The sequence below is a fragment of the Neoarius graeffei genome, chromosome 4 (assembly GCF_027579695.1).
Source record: "Neoarius graeffei isolate fNeoGra1 chromosome 4, fNeoGra1.pri, whole genome shotgun sequence".
Classification (NCBI taxonomy): domain Eukaryota; kingdom Metazoa; phylum Chordata; class Actinopteri; order Siluriformes; family Ariidae; genus Neoarius; species Neoarius graeffei.
Window position 1 is genome coordinate 111,975,503 of NC_083572.1, and position 24,225 is coordinate 111,999,727.

Below are 24,225 nucleotides of genomic sequence, written 5' to 3' on the forward strand. Positions count from 1 at the left end.
TTGTTTACAGTGATGTGTTTAATTCTTCAATGATATGTTTAATTCTACAGTGAGGTGTTTAACTCTACATTGAGGTGTTTAATTCTACAGCGAGGTGTTAAACTCTCCAGCAAGGTGTTTAATTCTACAGTTAGGTGTTTAATTCTACAGTGAGGTGTTTAGTTCTACAGTGACGTGTTTAACTCTGCAGTAACATTGTTTACAGTGATATGTTTAATTCTTCAATGATATGTTTAATTTTACAGTGAGGTGTTTAACTCTTCATGGAGGTGTTTAACTCTCCCGTGAGGTGTTTAATTCTACAGCGATGTGTTTAACTCTCCAGCAAGGTGTTTAATTCTACAGTGAGGTGTTTAGTTCTACAGTGAGGTGTTTAATTCTACAGCGAGGTGTTTAACTCTCCAGCAAGGTGTTTAATTCTACAGTTAGGTGTTTAATTCTACAGTGAGGTGTTTAGTTCTACAGTGAGGTGTTTAACTCTGCAGTAACATTGTTTACAGTGATGTGTTTAATTCTTCAATGATATGTTTAATTCTACAGTGAGGTGTTTAACTCCACAGTGAGGTTCTTAATTCTACAGTGAGGTGCTTACAGTGAGGGGTTTAACTGTGCATTGAGGTGTTTTATTCTGCTGTGAGGTGTTTTATTCTGCAATGAGATGTTTAGACTGAGGTGCTTAATTCTACAGGGAGGTGTTTAACTCTGCAATGTGGTGTTTCGCTCTACACTGAGGTGTTTAACTGACCTCCTGGGAGCACAGTCAGGTGCGGACTGGTGAAGACGCTTGTGTCCACATACACATGCTTCAGTAAGATGAAGTGGCTTAACATGTTTTCATGTGAGACAGTGACAGGAGACTGGATCCACATCTTCAACGGCCCAATGAAGCTCGGGTTCGCGTCCATCTGAAACATGAGAGGAAATAAACAAGCTGCAGAAATTTCCCAATATGTTCAAAGGTCTTGTCTTTTCATTGCATTAGAGGACAGATGTGTCTTAGTTTTCCTCCTGAGGTGCTAAAAGAGTTCTGGAACTTTCCATATAGAACTTCATATGGAACATAAAGACCTTCTGAAATGTCTCCACAGAATGACACGCCCACTGAGCTGCAGGAATGATAATATTCATGGAAAATAACAGAAGTAATATGAACTGTGGAACAGTGATAAGGTTTCGAAGTACAGAAACACCTCGAACATGCAGCAGAGTGAGTGTGAAGTTGTGGTAAAAGAAAGAAAGAAAGAAAGAAAGAAAGAAAGAAAGAATGTGGCAACAAACAAAAGAAAGAAAGAAAACAAACAAAAGGGAAAGAAAGTGTCATTCTGGATTTGCTGAAAAATACAGCGCTGTGGTACAGGAACTAAAAAGGCTCCTGGAACACTGGCAGAGGAACCAAGATCAGAAGAAAGACCTTACTGCTACGATTGTTGTTGTTGTTGTTTACTTGTGTGTAGAGACTGGATCAGGAATGATGGAGTAATAAACTGATAAGTGACAGGAATTGCAGAGTGAGATTTTCATTAAGAGGTTATCTGCAGTTTGTTTCTTGTCAGCTCTCTCACATCTGTACTGTTCATGAAGGATCTACATCAACATCTGGATTACATCTGGATAAAGCTGCGCTGTGATGGTGTTCATTGTTAAAGTGGTGTAGAGAGAAACCCAAGTTCCAGACGAGTGTGAGACAGAGAAAAGACGGAGAACAGACACAGAGTGAAGGTCAGACAGAGACCTGATGGAGCGGCTGGAGTCTGTAGTCCCACAGCGCTGGTGTGTGATAACACTGATCTGAAGGTGGAGAGCACTGACATGCAGGGGAGTTCCTGCTGCTACTGACCGAGTCTAACAGCACACACACACACACACACACACACACACACACACACACACACACACACACACACAATGCTTCAAACACTTGTAAGAATATTATCAATCTGCTGGTAACGATTAATTGTGATAACTACTGTCGTGTGTGTGTGTGTGTGTGTGTGTGTGTGTGTTGGGTTTTTACCCATAGAGGAAACACTTTGTGTACTGTGAAGAGGATCCTTCCTGCTGGATGATGAAGACCTCTCCGGTTTGTGCTTCCGAACAAGTTCAGAGGCTAGAAACCACACACACACACACACACACACACACTGCAGTAAACACTAAAGAACAAAACACATGAGTTCAATGGAAAATGATTCATGGAGACTGTGTGTGTTAGTGAATATTCCCAAAAGACACGTCTGATATGTGCAGAACTCACTGATAGCAACATCACACAATAATAATAATAATAATAATAATAATAATAATAATCAGAGAAAAAGATCCAGATTATTTATTGTGATTCAGGATCTCAAAATGATCAGAAAGTGTCTGTAAATGGTGACTTTTGTTGATACTGCAGTTCACACCACCAGTGACATCATCATTTAAATAAAGCCTGTGAAAACACGACACAGTAAAATAAAACACACACACACACACACACACACACACACACACACACACACACACACACACACACACACACACACATATGGCTTGCTGTATTTTACACCCAAACTGGATTTGGGGAATTTTTTTGCTGTGACATGAGAACAGTATACGATTATTATTTCATAATATTTGTATTATAGCCGAGCCTAACAATAAGCAATACCGGACAGTGTGCAATATAAAGTGCCGTGACCTAACTATCTCATTCCATTGCATGACTAAACTGTGGCTGTGACCTAACTATCTCATTCCGTCACATGACTAAATCGTGGCCGTGCTTTAACTATCTCATTCTGTCGCATGACTAAATCGTGGTCGTGACCTCTCATTCCATCACATGACTAAATCGTGGCTGTGACCTAACTATCTCATTCCGTCACATGACTAAATCGTGGCTGTGACCTAACTATCTCATTCCGTCGCATGACTAAATCGTGAACAAGATCCCGAGATACTTTGGGTAATGACAGAAAGAACAAGATCGCGGATACAAGCGGCCGAAATGAGTTTCCTTCGCAGGGTGGCTGGGTGCTCCCTTAGAGATAGGGTGAGAAGCGCAGTCACTCGGGAGGAGCTCGGAGTAGAGCCGCTGCTCCTCCACATCGAGAGGAACCAGCTGAGGTGGCTCGGGCATCTTTTTCGGATGCCTCCTGGACACCTCCCTGGGGAGGTGTTCCAGGCATGTCCCCCCGGGAGGAGGCCCCGGGGAAGACCCAGGACACGCTGGAGGGACTATGTCTCTCGGCTGGCCTGGGAACGCCTCGGTGTTCTTCCCGAGGAGCTGGCCGAGGTGTCTGGGGAAAGGGAAGTTTGGGCTTCCATGCTTAGACTGCTGCCTCCGCGACCCGGTCCCAGATAAGCGGAAGAAGACGAGACGAGACTAAATCGTGGCTGTGACCTAACTATCTCATTCCGTCGCATGACTAAATCGTGGCCGTGACCTCTCATTCCGTCACATGACTAAATCGTGGTTGTGATTTAACTGTCACATGACTAAATCGTGGTCGTGATTTAACTGTCACATGACTAAATCGTGGCTGTGACCTAACTATCTCATTCTGTCGCATGACTAAATCGTGGCCGTGACCTCTCATTCCGTCGCATGACTAAATCGTGGTTGTGACCTCTCATTCCGTCACATGACTAAATCGCGGTTGTGATTTAACTGTCACATGACTAAATCGTGGTCGTGATTTAACTGTCACATGACTAAATCGTGGTCGTGATTTAACTATCTCATTCCGTCACATGACTAAATCGTGGCCGTGACCTATCTCATTCCGTCACATGACTAAATCGTGGCCATGCTTTAACTATCTCATTCCGTCACATGACTAAATCGTGGTCGTGACCTAACTATCTCATTCTTCTGTGTTACTAAGTCATGGCCACTCTTTCACCCGCAGTTTTCCAAATATCCCACAAATGAATGATTTCAGATTATTGTAAATCAGGGTCTCAGTATTTTGCCACTTTTCATAGTGTGTGTGTGTGTTTTACCGGTTCTCCACAGCTGCTTCCCTCTGTACTGTGGAGACGGAGGTGTGTTCAGATCCTCATCCTGTCGGTCCAGCTCAGAGCCCTGGGCCGTGTCTCTAAACAACAACCACAAGGTTTATTATACAGAGTGTGAAGAGTTCACAGTTACACCGTGTTTAAACCAATTATTTTAACAACTTTAAAACGAATCACCGTTGAGTCTTGGCTTGATTAAAACGCCGACGAGATAAAATGTACCTCTGCAGCTTCTGCTTCACCTCGTCACTGGCCATTCCACCTGTCCATCAGAGTAAATCAACTCAACAACACAGACACATGGACGATCGAGAACTTCACACAGATGAGCAGGAACTGATGGGAACAACAAGGATTCTTCTCCTCGAACATCACGTCCACACTGATTACAGCTTTATTAATGAAAGGATGATGTGATGGATCGGAGGATGACAGGATGTTTGTCCTTTTTAAAAAAATGTCACAGAAAATGAATCGACAACATCAGAGCCAGGTGTTTCAGTGAGGCTGAATGCGGGTCAGAGAGGTCAATGATGTGATATTAATGATCCCAAAATGGGTCACATGTGCTAACTATAGCAAGGGGAAGTGAAGGATTCGGTTGTTTGTGAGATTAGCCGAGCGATGCAGTCCAGACTGAGTGGCATGGTTTCTGTGGGAAAGTGTGTGACGCCACACAGCAAAAATAATACCAATACTGACAAACACTGAAATTAAAAACTGCTTCAAAAAGAACAAAAAAAAGCTGAGAAAAGATTAAAAAATTTGGTGATTTTTTTTTAATTGAAGTTTAATGTTTTTCAGTCAGTGTTGCCCACTGTCAAATTTTACTTCTGAAGGGACAAAAATTCGCAATATATTTTAAATGATATGGGAAAAAAATAAACACACACACAAAAATCATATCTAGAATCTCTGGAACTTATCGAAAACTTCCATTTTCTCAGTGTCATTATAATCTACAACCCCAATTCCAAAAAAGTTGGGACGCTGTGTAAACCGTAAATAGAAATAAAATGTGAAGATTTGTAAATCACGGAAACCCGATATTTCATTGAAAATAGTACAAAGACATCATAACAAATGTTGAAATGGAGAAATTTTCTTGTTTTTTGAAAAATATATGCTCAGTGTTCTGGATGATGCTCTTCCTCCCTGACCTAGTGAACTCGCATGAGGATGGGTTTATGATCGAGACTCTAAAGTGAGTCTATCAGTCTCTCTGGATAAGGGCGTTGGCTAAACGCGGTAAACGTAATAAATATAAACTCTACAGTATATTCCAGACATTACAGTGCAGCAATCCATACCGATTCTCTGATCTGAAGTCGGTTTAGTCGAGCTTTACATTAGATACTGATGTGTAAATTTAAGGACACCCTCAGGATCACGAGTCAGACGAATTCACAGGATTTTCTTTAACACCAAATGTCTTGTGTCAAAGCTTGTACGATTGATTTACGAATAAATCTCTTCGTATCCAGATTGATAAATGAGGCCCGATGTTACAGAATGACCCAGAGGTCATTTTTAACTAGTGAGAAGTAATAATTAGCAATTATTCCACGAAATCGAGGCGTACATGAGCTGATAGGTGACGAGGCGCGTAGCAGTGAGTTGTCTATAATCCATGTACGATGAGATTGAGTGGAATAACTGTTTTATTCTCTCCACATTCACTGGATTTTGAGAAACAGAGCATTTTTATTTTTTGCAAATTCAATAAATCTCATCTCATTATCTCTAGCCGCTTTATCCTGTTCTACAGGGTCGCAGGCGAGCTGGAGCCTATCCCAGCTGACTACGGGCGAAAGGCGGGGTACACCCTGGACAAGTCGCCAGGTCATCACAGGGCTGACACATAGACACAGACAACCATTCACACTCACATTCACACCTACGCTCAATTTAGAGTCACCAGTTAACCTAACCTGCATGTCTTTGGACTGTGGGGGAAACCGGAGCACCCGGAGGAAACCCACGCGGACACGGGGAGAACATGCAAACTCTGCACAGAAAGGCCCTCGCCGGCCACGGGGCTCGAACCCGGACCTTCTTGCTGTGAGGCGACAGCGCTAACCACTACACCACCGTGCCACCGCAAATTCAATAAATAAAAACTTTATACCAAACGTCCAACAAAATCTTTTCCGCTTAGAATGTAAACAAACTGGTGAAATGACAGAAGCAATTTGTGAAAAATGCGATAATAATAATAATAATAATAATTGAAAAAAATGTGTTCTTACCATCAACTACTTTCATTCCATATTTTGTTGCTTTTTTGTATTTTCTGGGGTTTTGTTTTCGAGTAAAGTTTTTATTTTGTTGGTTCAGCAACACACTCCGTCATTTTGTTTTTCTCTACTCATGGTATATGAGCTGATTGGCTACTCTACTACTAGGCTATCAGAGCACATGATTGCTCATATCCAGTGAATGTGGAGAGAATAATAATAGCTATGCGGAAAATTAGGATACACAATGTTAACTGTGAATATAGTTATATAAGCATTCAATCTAATTTTTAAAACTTTCTCACAAAAATACAGGCAGTAATTTGTGTCATTCATCCTTAGTTTCTGCTCAAATGACTTAAACGAAAGCCAGCATACTTTCTTCAGCAGGCTAACATTACTGTCAAGCTAAAGTACATACTAAAACGGGTTTACATAATAATAATAATAATAATAATAATAATAATAATAATAATATCAAAAGGTTTAACTAAATTATAAATTAGTTAAATGTGAATGTAAAGTTGTAGCTAATTTTTGTCTATTTTTAAATTTTCTGGTTGCTGCTTGTCTCGACAGGCACATTTACTGGAAAATTCCAGAAAATTAATCTTTATGCAACAATGAGCCTGTTTTCTTTCAGGTCCAGCATGCTGAGATCCCCCTGATCTTCTCATTATCCTCCTGAATATCTGCCCCATCGGGCTCAACGCTGCGACCGAGCTGTAAAATTAACACGCAGTTTTTGTTACACTGTAATTAACACTTCTGGAAAATCCATTAAATAAACAACACTTTCATTTGTAATGAAGTACAACTGATACATTATACATTTTATATACATACAGTACTAGTCAAAAATTTGTGCACCCCATTCTACTCATTCACAGGTTTGTTCTTTACTGTCAAGTTTATTTGTATAGCGCTTTTAACAAGAGACATTGTCGCAAAGCAGCTTTACAGAATTTGAACCACTTTAAATATGAGCTAATTTTATCCCTAATCTATCCCCAATGATGAAGCCTGCAGCGACGGTGGCAAGGAAAAACTCCCTCAGACGACATGAGGAAGAAACCTCGAGAGGAACCAGACTCAAAAGGGAACCCATCCTCATTTGGGCAACAACAGACAACATGATAATTGTTGTGATGATTTTCTACAAGACTGAAGACATCAAAACTATGAAATAACATCTGGAACACGTAGAGAATGATGTGTTAAACAAAAAAAAGTGTTAAAAAACCCAAAATGTTTTATATTTTAGATTCTTCAGCGTATGCAGCGTTTCCCTTGGTGATGCTTTTGGTATTATCTTAACCAGCTTCATGAGGTCGTCACCTGGATGCTTTTCAATTAACACGTGCCTCGTCAAAAGGTCATTAGTGGACGAGTTTCTTGCCTTCTTAATGCGTTTGAAATCAAACAGTAAATAATAAAAATATAAATAATAAAATAGCCCAATTCCATCCACAACTGTAGTAATTCATACGTTACATCAAGAACCGAACAACTAATTAAAGAGAAACGACATCCATCATGACTTTAAGACATGAAGTGACTTTTAATTAATAAAAATAAAGAAAAACTATTAAATTAGAAGGTGTTTTTTTTAATCCTCAAAAATTCTCACAACATGAATGACAGAATTTATTCACCAGGAAACTTCCTCATCCTTAAACTTTCAACAATTTTAGCCAGAACTTTAACTTAAGAGCTTTTCAAAAGTAAATGTACCCTCTTAAGTCTATGTTTGGGGGAAGTCGTGGCCTAATGGTTAGAGAAGCAGCATTGGGACCAAACGGTCTCTGGTTTGAGTCCCTGTACCAGCAGGAATGGCTGATGTGCCCTTGAGGAAGGCACCGAACCCCCAACTGCTCTCCAGGCTGCTGTGGATATGGTATACATCACTCTGGATAACAGTGTCTGCTAAATGCATGCATGCATGCATGCATGTAATGTAATGATCTCATTTCAGTTTTATTTATATTGAAGTTCCAACACGAGACGGTTCCCCTTCCAGGTTCTTTCAATTTGTTCCAACAGTTCTTGTGTTTATCAACATTTTTGCAGAGAAATAACTCAGCAAGTAATTTTGCTTCTGTTTAGAAATAAAATGAGCTTAATGTGAGCAAAATTATCTGCTAATTGAACCTGAAATTAGTAAAAATGCCCCATAAATAAGCTCAAAATCATCTATGCATTTAGAATGGGGCTCAAACTGTTTGTAAAAAAAAACATTAAAAATAAATAAAGAGGGAAAAAGTCAGAAATAAAATAATAAAATTAGCTAATAATAATAATTTAAACAGAGTAAAACTGAAGTAACAGTAATATGGCAGTAATAGTAAAGCTTGTTTGTGATGTTTAACAGCGCAGGCTCATGTTTTTGCCCCACAGTTCCATTCTCAGGTCGTATTTCTTACCTTTCACTGAGTTACTTCTTCACTCCGTCACAATCAGGACTGACAGCAGGAGGAAATAATGTGAGCTGAGAGATTTGTTGAAATACGAACAAAAACACGCCTCTCTGAGTCTCTCTCACACACACACACACACACCACATTTACAGACCACAGCGAAGGTGTTTGGTGTGTATTCCAGTAAACATCACCTCGGGCCTCGCTGACACACTGACATTTTTACTTCCTGCTCATTTTCACATGAACACATGATCATTTCTCATTTTGTTTATGTATCCTGAGAACTGTGCCTTTTTTCTTTTACTTCATTAATATTGTTTGACAATGTTACACACTCACCGGCTACCTTATTAGGAACACCCATCCATCCACCTGCTGTTCTGTTTTCTGCAGTTCTCTAATCAGCTGATTCCTCAATGCGTAAAATCACGCAGATACAAATCAAGAGCTTCAGTTCATGTTCAAACATCAGAACGGGAAACACTGATCTCACAGTGAAGTGTGACTCTCTGTCACTGTGGTATGGGTGTTGGTTTGAGCCAGATGGAGCATGAAGGTTTGAGTATTTCAGAAGCTGCTGATCTCCTCCTGGGGTTTTCACACACGACAGTCTCTAGAGTTTACACAGAATGGTGCAGAAAACAAAAAACACTGAGTGAGTGAGCGACAGTTCTGTAGGTGGAAACAAACGCCTTGTTGATCAGAGAGGGTCAGAGGGAAATGGACAGATTGGAAGGGATATAATAACTCATATAATCACTCTTTACAACCGCGGTGAGCAGAAAAGCATCTCAGCATGCAACAGAACACAGAAGAACACACCAGGTTCCACTCCTGCAGCCAAGAACAGGGAGCTTAGAACCACCAACAAGTTCCTATTAAAGTGGCCGGTGAGGTGAGTGCAGTCAGTAATTCTTAAAGACACTCACAAATATGAAAGTCTCTGAAACAAACCAGCTGCCGGAATTGTGTTTGTGTGTGTAATAATTCTGATCGATTCATATAAGGATAAGTGATCACTGAATTCACATCATTTTGCCACGCCCACTTTCAAAAGATTGTTTCTGTCGCCTCTGGTTTTACGGGGAAAGGTTATGTTGATGTGCACAGTTCACTGACAGTCAGACAGCGATACTCTCAGGTAATCCTCCGAGTTTATCTGTTGTTGTCTATTAACCGCATCTGATGTTAGCTCGCATTGCCTCGTACTTTTCTGCTATAACATGCTACGCAGAAGGTAGAAGCTAGCTGTGTTTTCAGAAGTAAATATGCACAATTCAATGTCAGAGAGTTTTCGACGTATAGATGTCGGTCCTGTACTTTGTAATGCAAGTTGTACGGTGCCCTGTGACACTCTGATCGCTTTGTGTTGTGTTCGTAACACTGCTGTTCAACCAAAATACGTAATCCTCTTCGTCCAGTGAACTGAGGATGATATACTTCTCGTACTGGATGTGTATTATTGCTGTGGTCACTGACACAAAGTAAACAAAGATGGCCGCTTCCTTGTTGTCATGGAAAATAAGGTGAATAAATCACACTTGACAAAAAGTGCTATCTACCCTCTTCTGCATACACAAGCTCATTGCAGCTTGAGATTGGCTAATGTCTCTGTGTTTGACAGGGGAGACAGAGTATGCCCCTCCCACCCAGCACAACCAGTTTTGCTCTATTGGATCCCAGCCACGGATAGCAAAAATAAATAAATAAATAAATAATCACCCTACCACGTGTACATTTTAGTAGAAACTAAAATTGTACTAAAATTGATACCTTTCTGTTTTATCCAGCATTAACTTTTTCAGCAGTTTGTGCTCCAGATGCTCTTCTGTTCTTCTGGATTAGACCATATGTTCTAGCCTTCGTGCCCTATGTAAATCAATGAGCCTTCAACACCCATGACCCTGTCGCCAGTTCACCGGTTGTCCTTTGGATCCTTGGACCCCTTTTGTTCGGTACTAACCACTGCATACCGGGAACACCCCACAAGATGTGCCATTTTGGAGATGTTCAGACTCAGTCATATCACCATCACTATTTTGTCAAAGTCACTCAGATCCTTACACTCGCCCATTTTTCCTGCTTCCAACTCATCAACTTCTTCAAGAACTGACTCTTCTCTTTCTTGTTGTCTAATAAGCCCCACCCCTCGACAGGTGCCACTGTAATGAGATAATCAACGTTATTCACTTCTTCACCTGTCATTGCTCAAAATGTGATGGCTGATCGGTGTAGATTATATAACCTGGAGTTCCGAGGCATGTTGTCCATGTAACGTTTCCTTTCAGGTGTAGATATTAACCCTGTTAGTGAATGGCAGAAATTCTAAAGTACTATAATTACTTCAGAGTAAAATAATAAATAAGACAATTTAAATAAAGTTCTCTGGTAAGTTCCAGATACTGAGAAAAAAGGACCATATTCAAACAGGACGTGAATTACAAACACACTCACTCGGTTTATCAATATTATTTCATATTTCTAAATCTCCTGATGTTACAGGAAGTGAGCGGCTCATGTAACTGAGGCCTGGTTAGAAATAACCTATTTCACAATTTAGGACACAGATCTGTTTTAGCAGGTGGCTCAGTGAACATTTCATGAAAAGTGTTTGGGCCCCTAATCGAACCTCAGCATAGCAGCTGTCTGTAACACGGGACCTTTTCATATTCATACTATTATTGTAGGGCGGCACGGTGGTGTAGTGGTTAGCGCTGTCGCCTCACAGCAAGAAGGTCCTGGGTTCGAGCCCCGTGGCCGGCGAGGGCCTTTCTGTGCGGAGTTTGCATGTTCTCCCCGTGTCCGCGTGGGTTTCCTCCGGGTGCTCCGGTTTCCCCCACAGTCCAAAGACATGCAGGTTAGGTTAACTGGTGACTCTAAATTGAGCGTAGGTGTGAATGTGAGTGTGAATGGTTGTCTGTGTCTATGTGTCAGCCCTGTGATGACCTGGCGACTTGTCCAGGGTGAACCCCGCCTTTCGCCCGTAGTCAGCTGGGATAGGCTCCAGCTTGCCTGCGACCCTGTAGAACAGGATAAAGCGGCTACAGATAATGAGAGATGAGATGAGATGAGATAAATATGGAGCTGAAGTGGTGGGAAATTTTGAGAAAAAAAAAAACCCTCAGAGTTTCCAAGATTAAAATTGTAAATTTATTAGAAAAAACCCTCAGATATTCTCAGATATCATAAAGTCATTCATTTTTTTTTAAAATGGCAGGCACAAAATTTTAGCTGGTCTTGTTGGTCACAATAATCCCGCCCCCAGTCCCTGGCGTAAGTGGTTCTTGGTTCTAGACCAGTAAAGTGCTGGTGTCGCTCTGGGAGCAGTTTTCTGGGTTCTTTGGCTGTTGAAATGCTGTTGAGATTTGGCACCGGCTCCAAACCGGCTCTGGAAATGTTTGCGATGTTCAGCTTCTCAGAAATGTTTAAAGGGCGTGTCATGTGTGAGGTCATGTGTGCACTTAGGACACACACACAGACAAATGGACAGACGGATGGACGGACAGACAGACAGACAAACAAATGGACAGATGGAGGGACAGACAGACAAAAGGACAGAAAGTCAGACAAACAGACAGGGGGCAATGCAGGAGCTGCAGCTGGTCCCTTCCAGCCATGGCTGTCAATCACTTAATTCCCAGGTGTAGCCACGCCTTCTTACGATAATTAACAATTATCCGCCTCCGGCTCAGTGAATATCGGTGAGTAATAACTGAGATGAAGTCGAGGTTGTTATTCACTGAGCCTGAGGCAGATCATTGTTTTAGTTTAAATACACAGGTAATTATTTCAAATAAATAAAAATAATTTATTTCAAACTTCAAAAGCAAAAATGGTTTACGAATTAATTTCTGAAGGAAAATAAAATATATCAGTATAGTGAAAACTATGTCCCAACAGCTAGCCGCTGTGTTCGGGGATCAGGTTGTCGAGGCCCCTGCCTTCGACTGCCGCCCAATCCACACTGCACCGGACCCCTACGGCTACCTCTGTGGGTGGGGAACCCTGGGGAGGTGTTCCAGGCATGTCCCCCCGGGAGGAGGCCCCGGGGAAGACCCAGGACACGCTGGAGGGACCATGTCTCTCGGCTGGCCTGGGAACGCCTCGGTGTTCTTCCTGAGGAGCTGCCCGAGGTGTCTGGGGAGAGGGAAGTTTGGGCTTCCATGCTCAGACTGCTGCCTCTGCGACCCGGCCCCGGATAAGCGGATGAAGACGAGACGAGTGAAAACTAACTGTTCGAATTAGACGCTGCAGATGGAAAGACAGACTAGTGACATCAAAAAATTGTTTTGTCATTGAAACACATGGAGATGGGCGGAGCTACATGTTACACTGCAGCCAGCCAGCAGGGGCGCTAGACCTGTAACGCCTTCAGTTTTTAGAGACGTCACACTGGTCGTGTTTCCCCCAGTCACTGATGTTAACTTTAATAATTCTCAAAAAAAAAAAAATCACTGACTGCAGCTTTAATCTACAAACAGCACACACACACACAGTTGTAATCATAAATGTTGTTATTTATTGTTTGATTTGTAAAACATTAGACAAAACATGACATAAAATCAATATCTAATGAAAGAAAAAAGTAAATAACAACCTTTTAATATCTGATTTACAGTTTGATTTATAAAGATAAACTGAGGTCCTGGTGTGAAGGCATGCGACTGTTTAACCTGGAAACACAGACAGCGTCCCTACGGCGTCCCGTAAGCGTCAAAAATAAAACATCAGAAAACCAACGCAGAGTGAGTCTGTTTTTCCCTTTTAAGAGTGACCCTGTCGTTATAACGTGACCTGCAGCGCGGCACGGGCACGTCAGCAGCGGTGTGTGCGAGTGTACGAGTGTGTCCAGTATAAATGCAAAGACAGGACAGGTTGAGGTGTTTGCGTTGATACTGAACGAGTTTCTCAGTGAAAGGTTGACGACAGGATCGCGGCTAAAAGGGGAAATGAGTGCGACTCGTGAGGTGATCATGTGTGTGTTTATTTTCTCGTAAATGTTTCTGTAAAGCAGCAATAAATCCAACTTACAATCAGAATTGAGAGGGGGCGGGGCCTGAGGAGGGGCCAACCAATCCCAGCAGCTATTGAACACTGTCAATCAGAGGAGTGACCACGCCCATTACAGCTTTCTCTTTCTGTGTTTGAGTGTGTGGGTCAAAGACGAAAAAACAAAACACAGAAATAAAATTTAAAAAAAGCAAAAAAAAATAAATTTACTTTTGTATTTTAAAATATGTGATATTTAAGTTATTTTAATAATGACACACACAAAAATAAATATATAAAATGATATTTAAAAGAAATTCAATAACTAAAGTGTAATAAACACCACACTTTTAAAAATCTGCCACAAATATTAATTTGTAATTTAATTGTAAATTTGATTCTTTTTTATTTTTGATATCTTGTATTTCGTGATTCTAATACTTAACCTATAAATTAAAATAAGCATTTTTAATTTGTTTATGTAATGCTTTTAAAATGCATTATTCTCCTGATTATCATTTATATTTAATTTTTTAACCTTAAACAGCCCCAGGGATACATTTGTAATTTTTCTTCCATATTGATGTTTATTATTATTTAAATCCTTTCACTGATCTCACTCATACGTACATCATTTTAGTATTAATTATTACAATGATAACGTGGGCTGTTATTTTTATTCTCGATTCATTTGTTCTGATACGTACGTATACACCGTCGTGAGAAAACTAGCGACTCCGATTAAAGTGGAATGAGGTGGAAATACGGTCGATGTGTTCATCTTTGACCCACACATCTGTAGTTATGAGTCTTGTGTCTGACTGGAGAGAAAGCTGAAGATAGAAAAACAAAAAAAAAAAGTTGAGAAATATAATAATAATAATAATAATAATAATAATAGTAGCTGTAATATTGTGTTAAGGCGAGTCTGCTGCGCTGTGGGAAACACGTTAAAGTCTGAGGTACTCGAGTCGCCCGTGTGTGAGCCACGGCAATAAATACAAACACCAATCATAAAAAATACAAAAAAAAAAAAAATCACATGCGTCTGTAGCCGAGTGAGGTAGTTCATTATGGTTACGCTTTGGACTCAAAAAAAAAGAAAAGAAATAATAATAATAATAATAATAATAATAATAGAGAACAACATCGATATAAAAATCATCCTCATTTCCATCATCATCATGATAGATTTTGCGCAGTAGCCTGGTGTTTATGAGCAGATGCTGGTGTAGTGTTGTTTGATTTGTTTCTTTGTTTGTTTGTGTTTTTTTTTTTTTTACTGTAAAACCCAAAACAAGATTATGCAAAAAAAAAAAAAAAATCTGCTGAAATTTTTTTCAACTGAAAGGTTTCCAGTTCGAGTGATAAACAAAAAACTACACACAGAAACGAGCAGCGTTTAGACGATGATGAGACACGAGAAAGAAAATACGAGTTAAAGGAACATTCCAGAGTTATTTATTTATTTATTATTTTAAATCCTAATCCCTCTCTCGGCCGTGTTTGTAGGATAGGTTTGTGTTTGAGATTAAAAAAAATTAAATAAAATAAAACCCTGTTTACGGCAAACACATTTAGAAAAACACGTCCCGTATCTGCGTAGACTCGCTCCCGTCAGAGACGGAACTATTTTTTATGGCGTATGGATACGACAACAACAAAAAAAAGAAAAGAAGGAAAGTAACTTGTCCGGGACGCTACTGTTTACTGCGCTACTCCAGCATGTGAAAGTTAAAGATAACAGATGAAAGATCAGAAGAGATTTGGGAAGAATTTCTTTCACATCTGAAGAATTTTACGGTTAAACAGACATTCGGCAGCTGCCCTCAGTGAATTTGGTGTAAACAGGATTTACATTCTTCTCTCACTGTGGTCCAATTACAATTATTTTAATTATAAATCTCTCACTCAGACGCACGACAGAGACGGCTCTACTCCCAGCGGTTTCTATGGTTACAGTTAGCTAGCTAACATAGTGCAATCTAAAAGATTAATAAAATCCGATCCTGTGTTTACACTCAGTGAGGTAACATCGCGCAATGAGATTAGATCATGGATTACTGCGGTTTAAAGAGACTAGGATTAAAAAAACAACAACACTGGACTGTTCCTTTAATGTCTGTTAGGTTAAAGGGGGCAATTATTAATAAACTAGTCCCCTAAACACACACACACACACACACACACACACACACACACCTTCCAATCTACCAGAAAGTGAGGCGTGGGCTACAGCGAGGGCTGCACAGTAAAGGGTTAAATTGATCATTATGATTGTTTTTGGCTTAACGCTGATCACTGATCAATAATTATTCTGATAATTTAATCACAACTTTATTTTTATTTATTTTTTTGCATACTTCACTATTCTGTGTAGAACCTCTTCAGAAAACTAGAACCTGGAGGAAGAACCTGTTTTTTTTCTTAATTAAAGTATAAATACACTGCCCTCTGGTGGACAACACAGTCATGACACATTCGGTTCTTTATTGCATCGAAATTCATTTCTGCTGAATATTTAAAAAAAAAAAAAAGTGTCAAATTTGGTTTTAAAAATTCAGTTTAAAAATATTTTTCTGAAATGTTTCTTTTCCTGAAATATAAACTCTTACAAAAAGATTTCTGTAAAGAGTCTTCACTTTGTTGCACGTAAACCTTTAAAGGTTCGACGCAGCAGATCAGATTCAGGAACAAACCCTTTTCCTGACTGCGGATTGGCTGAAACGGCGACCAATCAAATGTGTGCTGAAGCGCTGCGGCTGTGGAATCTTGTAAATCGAGATTGGATCAATTCAGTGCAAAATGCTGTTTGAAAAATAATAATAATTTTGCAGGTTGGATTGTTGTACTGACACGTTTTTAAAGCCTGATGAGCAAATTTCACTTTAATTCAACTTCAAAAACAAAATAACGCGTCAACAATTCCTAAAACTAATCCTTATGATAGGAATATCACTCCGTAAAATTTCCTTCCTATGTTTATTCGCATTATTTAGTCGCATTATTAATCTATTAAATAGCTGATTAAAGATCTGATCTGACGCTCTTTAGTATTGTGTAACGAGTGAAAGAGCTCGCTGTCCACAGACGCACTCTGATTGGTCGATATGTTAAAAACGCATTTAAAATCAGGGGAACTTTTGATTAATGCTGCATTCAAGAATTAGTGTAAATTAGTGAGTTTGTGATTTAATGACTGAACTGGAACATCAGGTTTGGTTTTAATTACAGAAAGAAGCATCATGAATAATTAGATGAATACTTACTGCACCTGACACGGAGTCAGCGGGGCCGGGATTAGAATCAGTGCAGTTTGTTTGTTTGTTAACAATCTAGCGTCTAGACGGTTGCACCAATTGACTTCAAATTTTCAGAGTAGGTGGGCAATGGTCCATAGATTACCTGGTTAAATTTTGGGGGTAATCAGGTCAAGGTGAGCGTATAGGAACTCCCATGTGTCCTTTCATTTGGCACCATGATCTTTGACTTTGACTGACCTTGAAAGGTCAAACTCAAGGTAATGGGTTTTCAAAGGGCTATAACTTTAAAATGGTTCATGATAGCCAGATGTTTACCATTATCATCATATAAGAAGTGCCATATGGGCTTTCAGTTGCCACCATGATCTTTGACCTTGAATAACTTTGAAATGGCAAACTCAAGGTCATGGGTTTTCATAGGACGATAACCTGACAACTGATGATTGAGAAATATTACCATTATCAGCATATAGGTATAAAATAAGTGCTGCCGGGTGAGGTTTGTTTTGCCTGGAAACATTTGTTGTCCTTAAATCATTGCTGTTTATGTTACAGATATGATTAGACAGTTAGACCATCACACAAACATATTTACATTAGTTTTGAGTTTGAAAGATACCAAAATAGAAACTAGATCCAGCTTTCCAAACGCAAAAACTTTAAACAGTAAATCACAAACAATTGAGAAGCGAGTGAACGCAGCATTAATGCACAGAGTCTGGAGGAAGCGAAACGTTTCTCTGTCGCGCGCGCGAACATCACTGCTGTTTATCTTTAATACAGCCAGGAAACAATCTGTAAACAAGATTAAAATATAAATGATCTGTGCAGCCCTACGTTTAAATGACAAATATGAATAAATGAGGAGAATACGTTTAAAAATAATCATAAAAATAATCAAGGTTCATTCATTTTAACCGACATTCAGGGATCAGATTTTCAAAGTTAAATGTTTACGTGCCTGGACTAAATTATATTTTGCAAATAGCTCTGGACTGGGTTATAAAATATCACTTTTTATATCTCTATCTCTCACACACACACACACACACACACACACACACACACACACACACACACACACACACACACATCCGAGTTTGCCACGCCCACACAGAAATATCAATATACATAGTGAATAGATAAGTGCTTAACAGTCCTGCTATATACAGCACACACACACACACACACACACACACACACAGGTAGTTTTTGTTTTCCTTATGCGCTGAGCAATCTTAATATGTTTCTAATAAAAAAGCGATGAAACATTCTGCCATCGACCCTGAGCCTAGGCGACCGAGCAGCTTCAGCCTGCCATTACCATGGTGACCCGACCACACCCTCTTTCCTTCACACACACACACACACACACACACACACACACACACACGACGTCCTCCTGCAGCGGGTGTCGGAACAGAAACGCGTCCACGAGCCATAAACAGACAAAACATTGAATCTGAAGAACTGGAGAATAAAATTTGTCTCTGAACGCATCACAGATCCTCGAGTGCCTCGTCTGGGGTTGTTCTCGTCAACTACCTCATTATCTTGAAACAATGAGCGTGTTAAAACGTGTTAACTCTGAAAGCAAGGATAACAGTTTTATAACATTCAATAACAAAACAGAAGAGAAACTCGGGTGCGATACGAGGCGTAATAACGTTATAGAGCTTCATTTAGCAACGACAGAGCAGCAAATCCATTAAAGTTGATTAAAGGGAAACTCCAGCGTTTTCACTCATCACTCTCATCTCACGCCACTGTGTCTCGTGTGTGTGTGTGTGTGTGTCCTCAGACTGAGCAAAAACATAAATAAATAAAATGTTCGCATCAAACTCACTTATAATACAAGTCAAGGGGCAGATTTTTTTTTTTGTCTCACTGAACATATTCATGAACAGCGTGGATAGAAATGAAGCGGTAAACACGCTCACTCATCAAATCACGCACATACAAATCAACAGCTTCAGTTCACTTAGGCTACGTTTACATTACGTCGAATCAGCGGATCATCAGATTAACGTTCTTAAAACGATTCGCGTTTACACTAAAACCGTTAGCCGTGCACACAGCAACACCAATACGCGGATACGCTCGGCTCCACAGGCATCCTGCGCTCCAAATCACTCCGCCCTGAACAGCGAGTGCCCTCTGGAGGGTGCGCACTCCGGCCCTGTGCAGCTCACACAGCGCACGAGTGAAGTGAACAAGCCACGATTCGGGACTGAGCCGCTGTGTGTGTGTGATCCCAGCGCATATCACTTATTACTTGCAAGTGGAAGGATGGCAAGCCTAAAGACAATCATAACTACACAATGGGCAGTATTTGCATCAGTATTTGCAGTATTTTCATACTTTTATACTCTTTAATGAAAGGTGATACAAGGCGGAAGTCTGCGCCGTTTTTCAGCAGTCGCGTCACATGACCAACGCCAGCGAATCAGGAAGGTGGATGTCACAGTGATGTTGTCCAATGAGACGCCAGCTAGAGCTCAGCACAGCGTATTCGCGTATTCTCAATGTTTACACAGCACCGGAGCTGATACGATCTAGATTGAATACGTGGACGCTGGCGGATTCCCGTTTCCCCGCTTTTTCAGGGGGGTTAATGTAAACGGACAGTGCATCCGCGAAGAAAACGAGACAGATACGGTCTAGTGTAAACGTAGCCTTAATGTTCACTTGAAACATCAGAACGGGAAACACTGTGATCTCAAAGTGTGACTCTCTTTCACTGTGGTATGGGTGTTGGTTTGAGTCAGATGGACTGGTTTGAGTATTTCAGAAGCTGCTGATCTCCTGGGGTTTTCACACACAGCAGTCTCTAGCGTTTACACAGAATGGTGCGGAAAACAAAAAACATTTTTTGAGTGAGTGAGCGACAGTTCTGTGGGTGGAAAAAACAAACGCCTTGTTGATAAGAGAGGGTCAGAGGGAAATGGCCAGATTGGAAGGATATAGTAACTCATATAATCACTCTTTACAACCGTGGTGAGCAGAAAAGCATCTCAGCATGCGACAGAACACAGAAGAACACACCGGGTTCCACTCCTGCAGCCAAGAACAGGGATCTTACACTCAACGAGTTCCTATTAAAGTGGCCACTGAGTGTATTTCAGACATGGAATGATTTTTTTAAAGGTTCTGATGGGATATGAACACCACAAACACTTGATTTTGGTTTTAACCCTGAACATTTTTTTACACAGGAAGTGAGATATCAATACGTGTTTTTTTAAACTTTGTTTGTGTACAGTATGTTGATGCTACAAATTAAAATATAAAGTAATACGCTTTTTTGTGCACCTGGCGGCCGGAGGTTCAACAGCCAGAAGTGTTTCCATGGTTACGTTTAGCTAGTTAATATAACACAATGTGACAGGTTAATTAATTACCATAGGCTGTTTCCATGGTTACATTTCAACAACCAATTGATGTACTCCCATCTGACAGGATCTGACATCATCGATCGTTCCCACGGTGTCAGTGGATAACCTGAATATTTCATGGATTCACAAAAGTCGCTCCCGTAAGAACACTATCGATGGGAAGAACACTGAGAGGTATTACAGAACATCATCGACGTATTTATACGTATATTTATATAGCGTTAAACTAACGGGTTTTCAATTTACAACAAGTTCTTTTCCTGGTTTTATTTAAACAGCCAACGTAAAGCAACCTGATAGTATCATACATACATCATCAAATGTTGTTCCCATGGTTACAATTAGCTAGCTAATGCTAAATGAGCTGACAGATCTGTAAGCTAGTTAGCAGTAAGGGTTGATTCGGATATTTACAGTTCGCTTGCTAGTTTTTAAAATCAAATATGATAAGAAAAAACAAAAAACATTTAGCCAACTAACATGTCACATTTTGAGAGGTTTGTAGATCACCGGGGCGGGTGCCATGGCAACATTTAGTGAGCTATTTGACAGATATCGCTGCCATGGTGAAATTTAACCAACAATACGATCTGACAAGTTCGAAGGACATCAGAAGTCGTTCCTGTGGCTAGTTAGCTGGAGACAGCTCGCTATTTTACTCAAAATACGATAGAGGAACCTATCAGACAACCAACTTCAATTTTTTTAAATCGCAAAAGTTGTTTATTGTGTTTATTGAGAACTAAATATAAACACATTACGGCTGCCATCAGGGTGTGATTTTTTTATTGTAGCAGTGTAATGAGGCAGGCTATCATTTTTAATATACGTTTTAAACGGTTTTTTTGCGAACATCTGCCCTTAGACTTCTATTCTAAATGAGATCAATACATCTAAATTGTTGTGTTATTATCACACACACACACACACACACACACACACACACACACACACACACACACACACACAGATCCAGTGGCGAGAGATTTAGCGTAAAAACAAACAAAAAAACAATAAACGCTGGAGGAAAACTTTCCAAAGCAGCGTCATGGCGATGTTCTCCATGTTTGGCCGGAGCTTCTACAGCAATAACGAGCGAATTAATGACGATGGTCAGGAAAATGAAATACGCGCCATGAAGCATGACAGTACACTGTTCCGAAGCTTATAATGCATCACTGTTAGCTACAACAGTGTCATAAAAAAACTATAGTCAAACCTTAAAACCCCCGAGAGGTCACACACTGATCAGAGCTTCAATTCAGCTTAAAGAGGAACTCTGTTCTATAAACACATCCTAGGTCAGAGGTAAAGATTACACGTGTAGGATCTAAGAATATAACGTTAAAGTATATATAGTCATATTTACACGTTTTTAAGTTTGAAGCACTGAGCAGTCCACACAGACCTCATCACATCATTCGGTTTCTACACGGAGGAAAAAAAAGAGGAAAGAAATCCAAAAGGCATCTTTTGTCTTTTTCACTCGGGACTGAAATTTTTAGACCTGATTCCTGATTTGATTCAGTGAGTCGGAGTGTGAGCAGAAATCGATTCTTTACGCATCTCACTGACAGATTGTGTTTTTCCACTGAGGCTTTCTGCTTTTAAAACACAATATCATGAATATACGTCATAGAAACGCAAACTCCCATCATATTTTTAATATTTGAAGCTAAATCTGACTAAACGACTCTGAGACTCTGAGTCATTTAGGGAAATTTGATTCAGCGAGTCATAACATGATTAGAAATAAATTCCTAATTCCTATTTTTTTTACTATAACTTCCTGCTTTTAAAACATATCAATTTATCAATAAAAAATATCCCCACAAAGTTTTCTAAAATATCTAGAAATATGAAGGTAAATTTGAGAAAATGACTGAATCATTTATTCAGATTTGATTCGTGTTATTAGAACCCGATTCTTCGAGCATCTTGATTATGTTTTTACACTGTGGTTTACTGCTTACCTTTAAAGCATTTTGTTGATGATTAAAAAAAAAATTATATTATGCAAATATTTGAAAGTAAATCTGAGTAAATGATTCGGAGTCGTTTAGCAAATTTGATTAAATGACTCACGTGTTGTTTGATACAGGATAAGCACGAAATAATTTCATTTATGACAATATGTATTTATGAAAGCATTCTGTACGCTCTGTGTAGCGTCTATAACAACAACAACAACAACGGCATGTTATAGCCGATGTGAACAAGAAGCCATTTTGGATTTTAATTCATTGGGAACCTGTTATGCAAAAGTAATGTCGTATAGTTAAAAAAAATTACACTGGTGAGGGTAAATAGTATGAGGTGAAAAAATATGAAAGAAACTGGAAGACTTTTACTTTAGTCTTTGTCCATAGAGAGGTGGGGATTTCTTGAGACTTCCTGATTCTATTGCATTTGATTCAGTGAGTCAAAGTGTGATTTGAAATCGATTCTTTAGGCATTGTGTGTATCTTCTTTTAAAAATATTTTAAAATATTAATACATATCATAAAAAACACAAATTTTCATAATGTGTAAATATCTGAAGGTAAATCTGACTAAATGATTCCGAGTCAATTATTAAATTTGACCAAAAGACTCCGAGTCACTTATTAAATTTGACTAAATGACTCGTGTGTTGTTTGATGTTTACGACATTCTATGTGACGTGCACGAGTACAACCCCATTATAATACGCTATGCACACGAGCACACGTCACGCACGTGAATCCATTAGTGATTCATATTAGTGTGGAATATACTATTCCAGTATAAAGGCGGATTCTTATATAAAACAAATCTGCGATGTTTGAGTAGCGTAGTATAATTAGAGAATCATTAATATTCAAATGTATTCGATTTTCTAGATATTTAAGTGAAGTAAAATTTTCTGAAACATAAACCTTTATCAGTACTCTTGACATTTTCTCTCTCTCTCTCTTTTTTTACATAAAGAATAATTTATGAATTATGCACAAACCTGATTTTGTGCATTTTTTCAGCAGCCAATCAGAGTTCTTTGGGGAGGAGCCTAAGGGTGAAGCGATGCGTTGTGATTGGTCAAGTGGCCAGACTGTGTGGACTGTGTGCATTTTAAAGGTAGGAGGTGAAGAGACAGCAGCAGCGAACCAAGCAGAGCTATTACACACACACACACACACACACACACACACACACACACACACACACACACACACACACACAGAGGTACACGTAGTGTAATACTGCAAGTTCATGATTCTGGAATAAATGCACATTGCAATCTTTAAAAACACCCTTCTGATCTGGAACTGATGATGAAGGAATGAACACACACACACACACACACACACACACACACACTCATATAAGCGCGCGCACGCGCACACACACAGCACTCCCAGGCTCTGTGTGTGTGTTTCATTGTGAATGTCCACGCCCTACACGCCCCCCTGACCTCTAGGTGACCTGCCCGCCGAACACCTCGAGGACGAGTGGTGTGAGCTGCATGCTGTGCTCGGGCTGGAAGGACAGCGTGCGGTACTGCTTCGAGTGTTCCTCACTCAGACTGCGCAGCTCCGCCAGCTTTTGGATCATTTTGGCGTAATGCAGACGGCCGCGGTGATGCACTCGGATGTACGCCTGGAGGACCTCAGAGAGACGCTCCTGTAGAGCCTCCACACGCTCGTGATCCTGCACGCCAGGGCGGTCTGCAACACACACACACACACACACTCTTAATGCACGACTATCATCTGTCGAATCAGAACAATAAATGATATCACTGTCACAGAAACGCAATTAAAGACGCGTATTAAAGGCACGTCAGTCTCTGGAAATTTTGAAAATTTCCCAAACACTTCTTGATGGTGTGACGTCTATAAAAACAAATGTGTGTGTTTATTCAACTATTTAATTCTTTCATCTAAAGTTTTTCACAATC

General features: G+C 39.9%; 2 protein-coding genes across 10 annotated transcripts in view; both read right to left on the reverse strand.

Annotated features, from left to right (window-relative positions):
- hdac7b (histone deacetylase 7b) overlaps positions 1-9,306 on the reverse strand; it is a 40,727-nt gene extending 31,421 nt beyond the window's left edge. Inside the window, exons 1-6 of one of the 6 annotated variants that reach the window (XM_060920195.1) lie at positions 9,002-9,306; positions 4,228-4,267; positions 3,991-4,085; positions 2,015-2,107; positions 1,733-1,842; positions 746-905 (exon numbers count right to left, since the gene is read on the reverse strand). In XM_060920195.1, the coding sequence (XP_060776178.1) occupies positions 746-905; positions 1,733-1,842; positions 2,015-2,107; positions 3,991-4,085; positions 4,228-4,267; positions 9,002-9,026 (523 nt within the window). In that variant the 5' untranslated portion in view covers positions 9,027-9,306. Of the gene's footprint in view, positions 1-745; positions 906-1,732; positions 1,843-2,014; positions 2,108-3,990; positions 4,086-4,182; positions 4,451-8,665; positions 8,726-9,001 lie in introns of those variants that run through there. The other 5 variants (XM_060920192.1, XM_060920193.1, XM_060920194.1 and 2 more) reach the window with 5 other exon arrangements.
- Positions 9,307-14,164: 4,858 nt separating this feature from the next.
- The window catches only part of vdrb (vitamin D receptor b), a 93,515-nt gene continuing 83,454 nt past the window's right edge, over positions 14,165-24,225 (reverse strand). For 3 of the 4 annotated variants that reach the window (XM_060920199.1, XM_060920198.1, XM_060920201.1), the window contains one exon: positions 14,165-23,992. In XM_060920199.1, coding sequence (XP_060776182.1) covers positions 23,742-23,992 — 251 coding nt within the window. In that variant the 3' untranslated portion in view covers positions 14,165-23,741. The remainder of the gene's footprint in view (positions 23,993-24,225) is intronic. The other variant, XM_060920200.1, reaches the window with a different exon arrangement.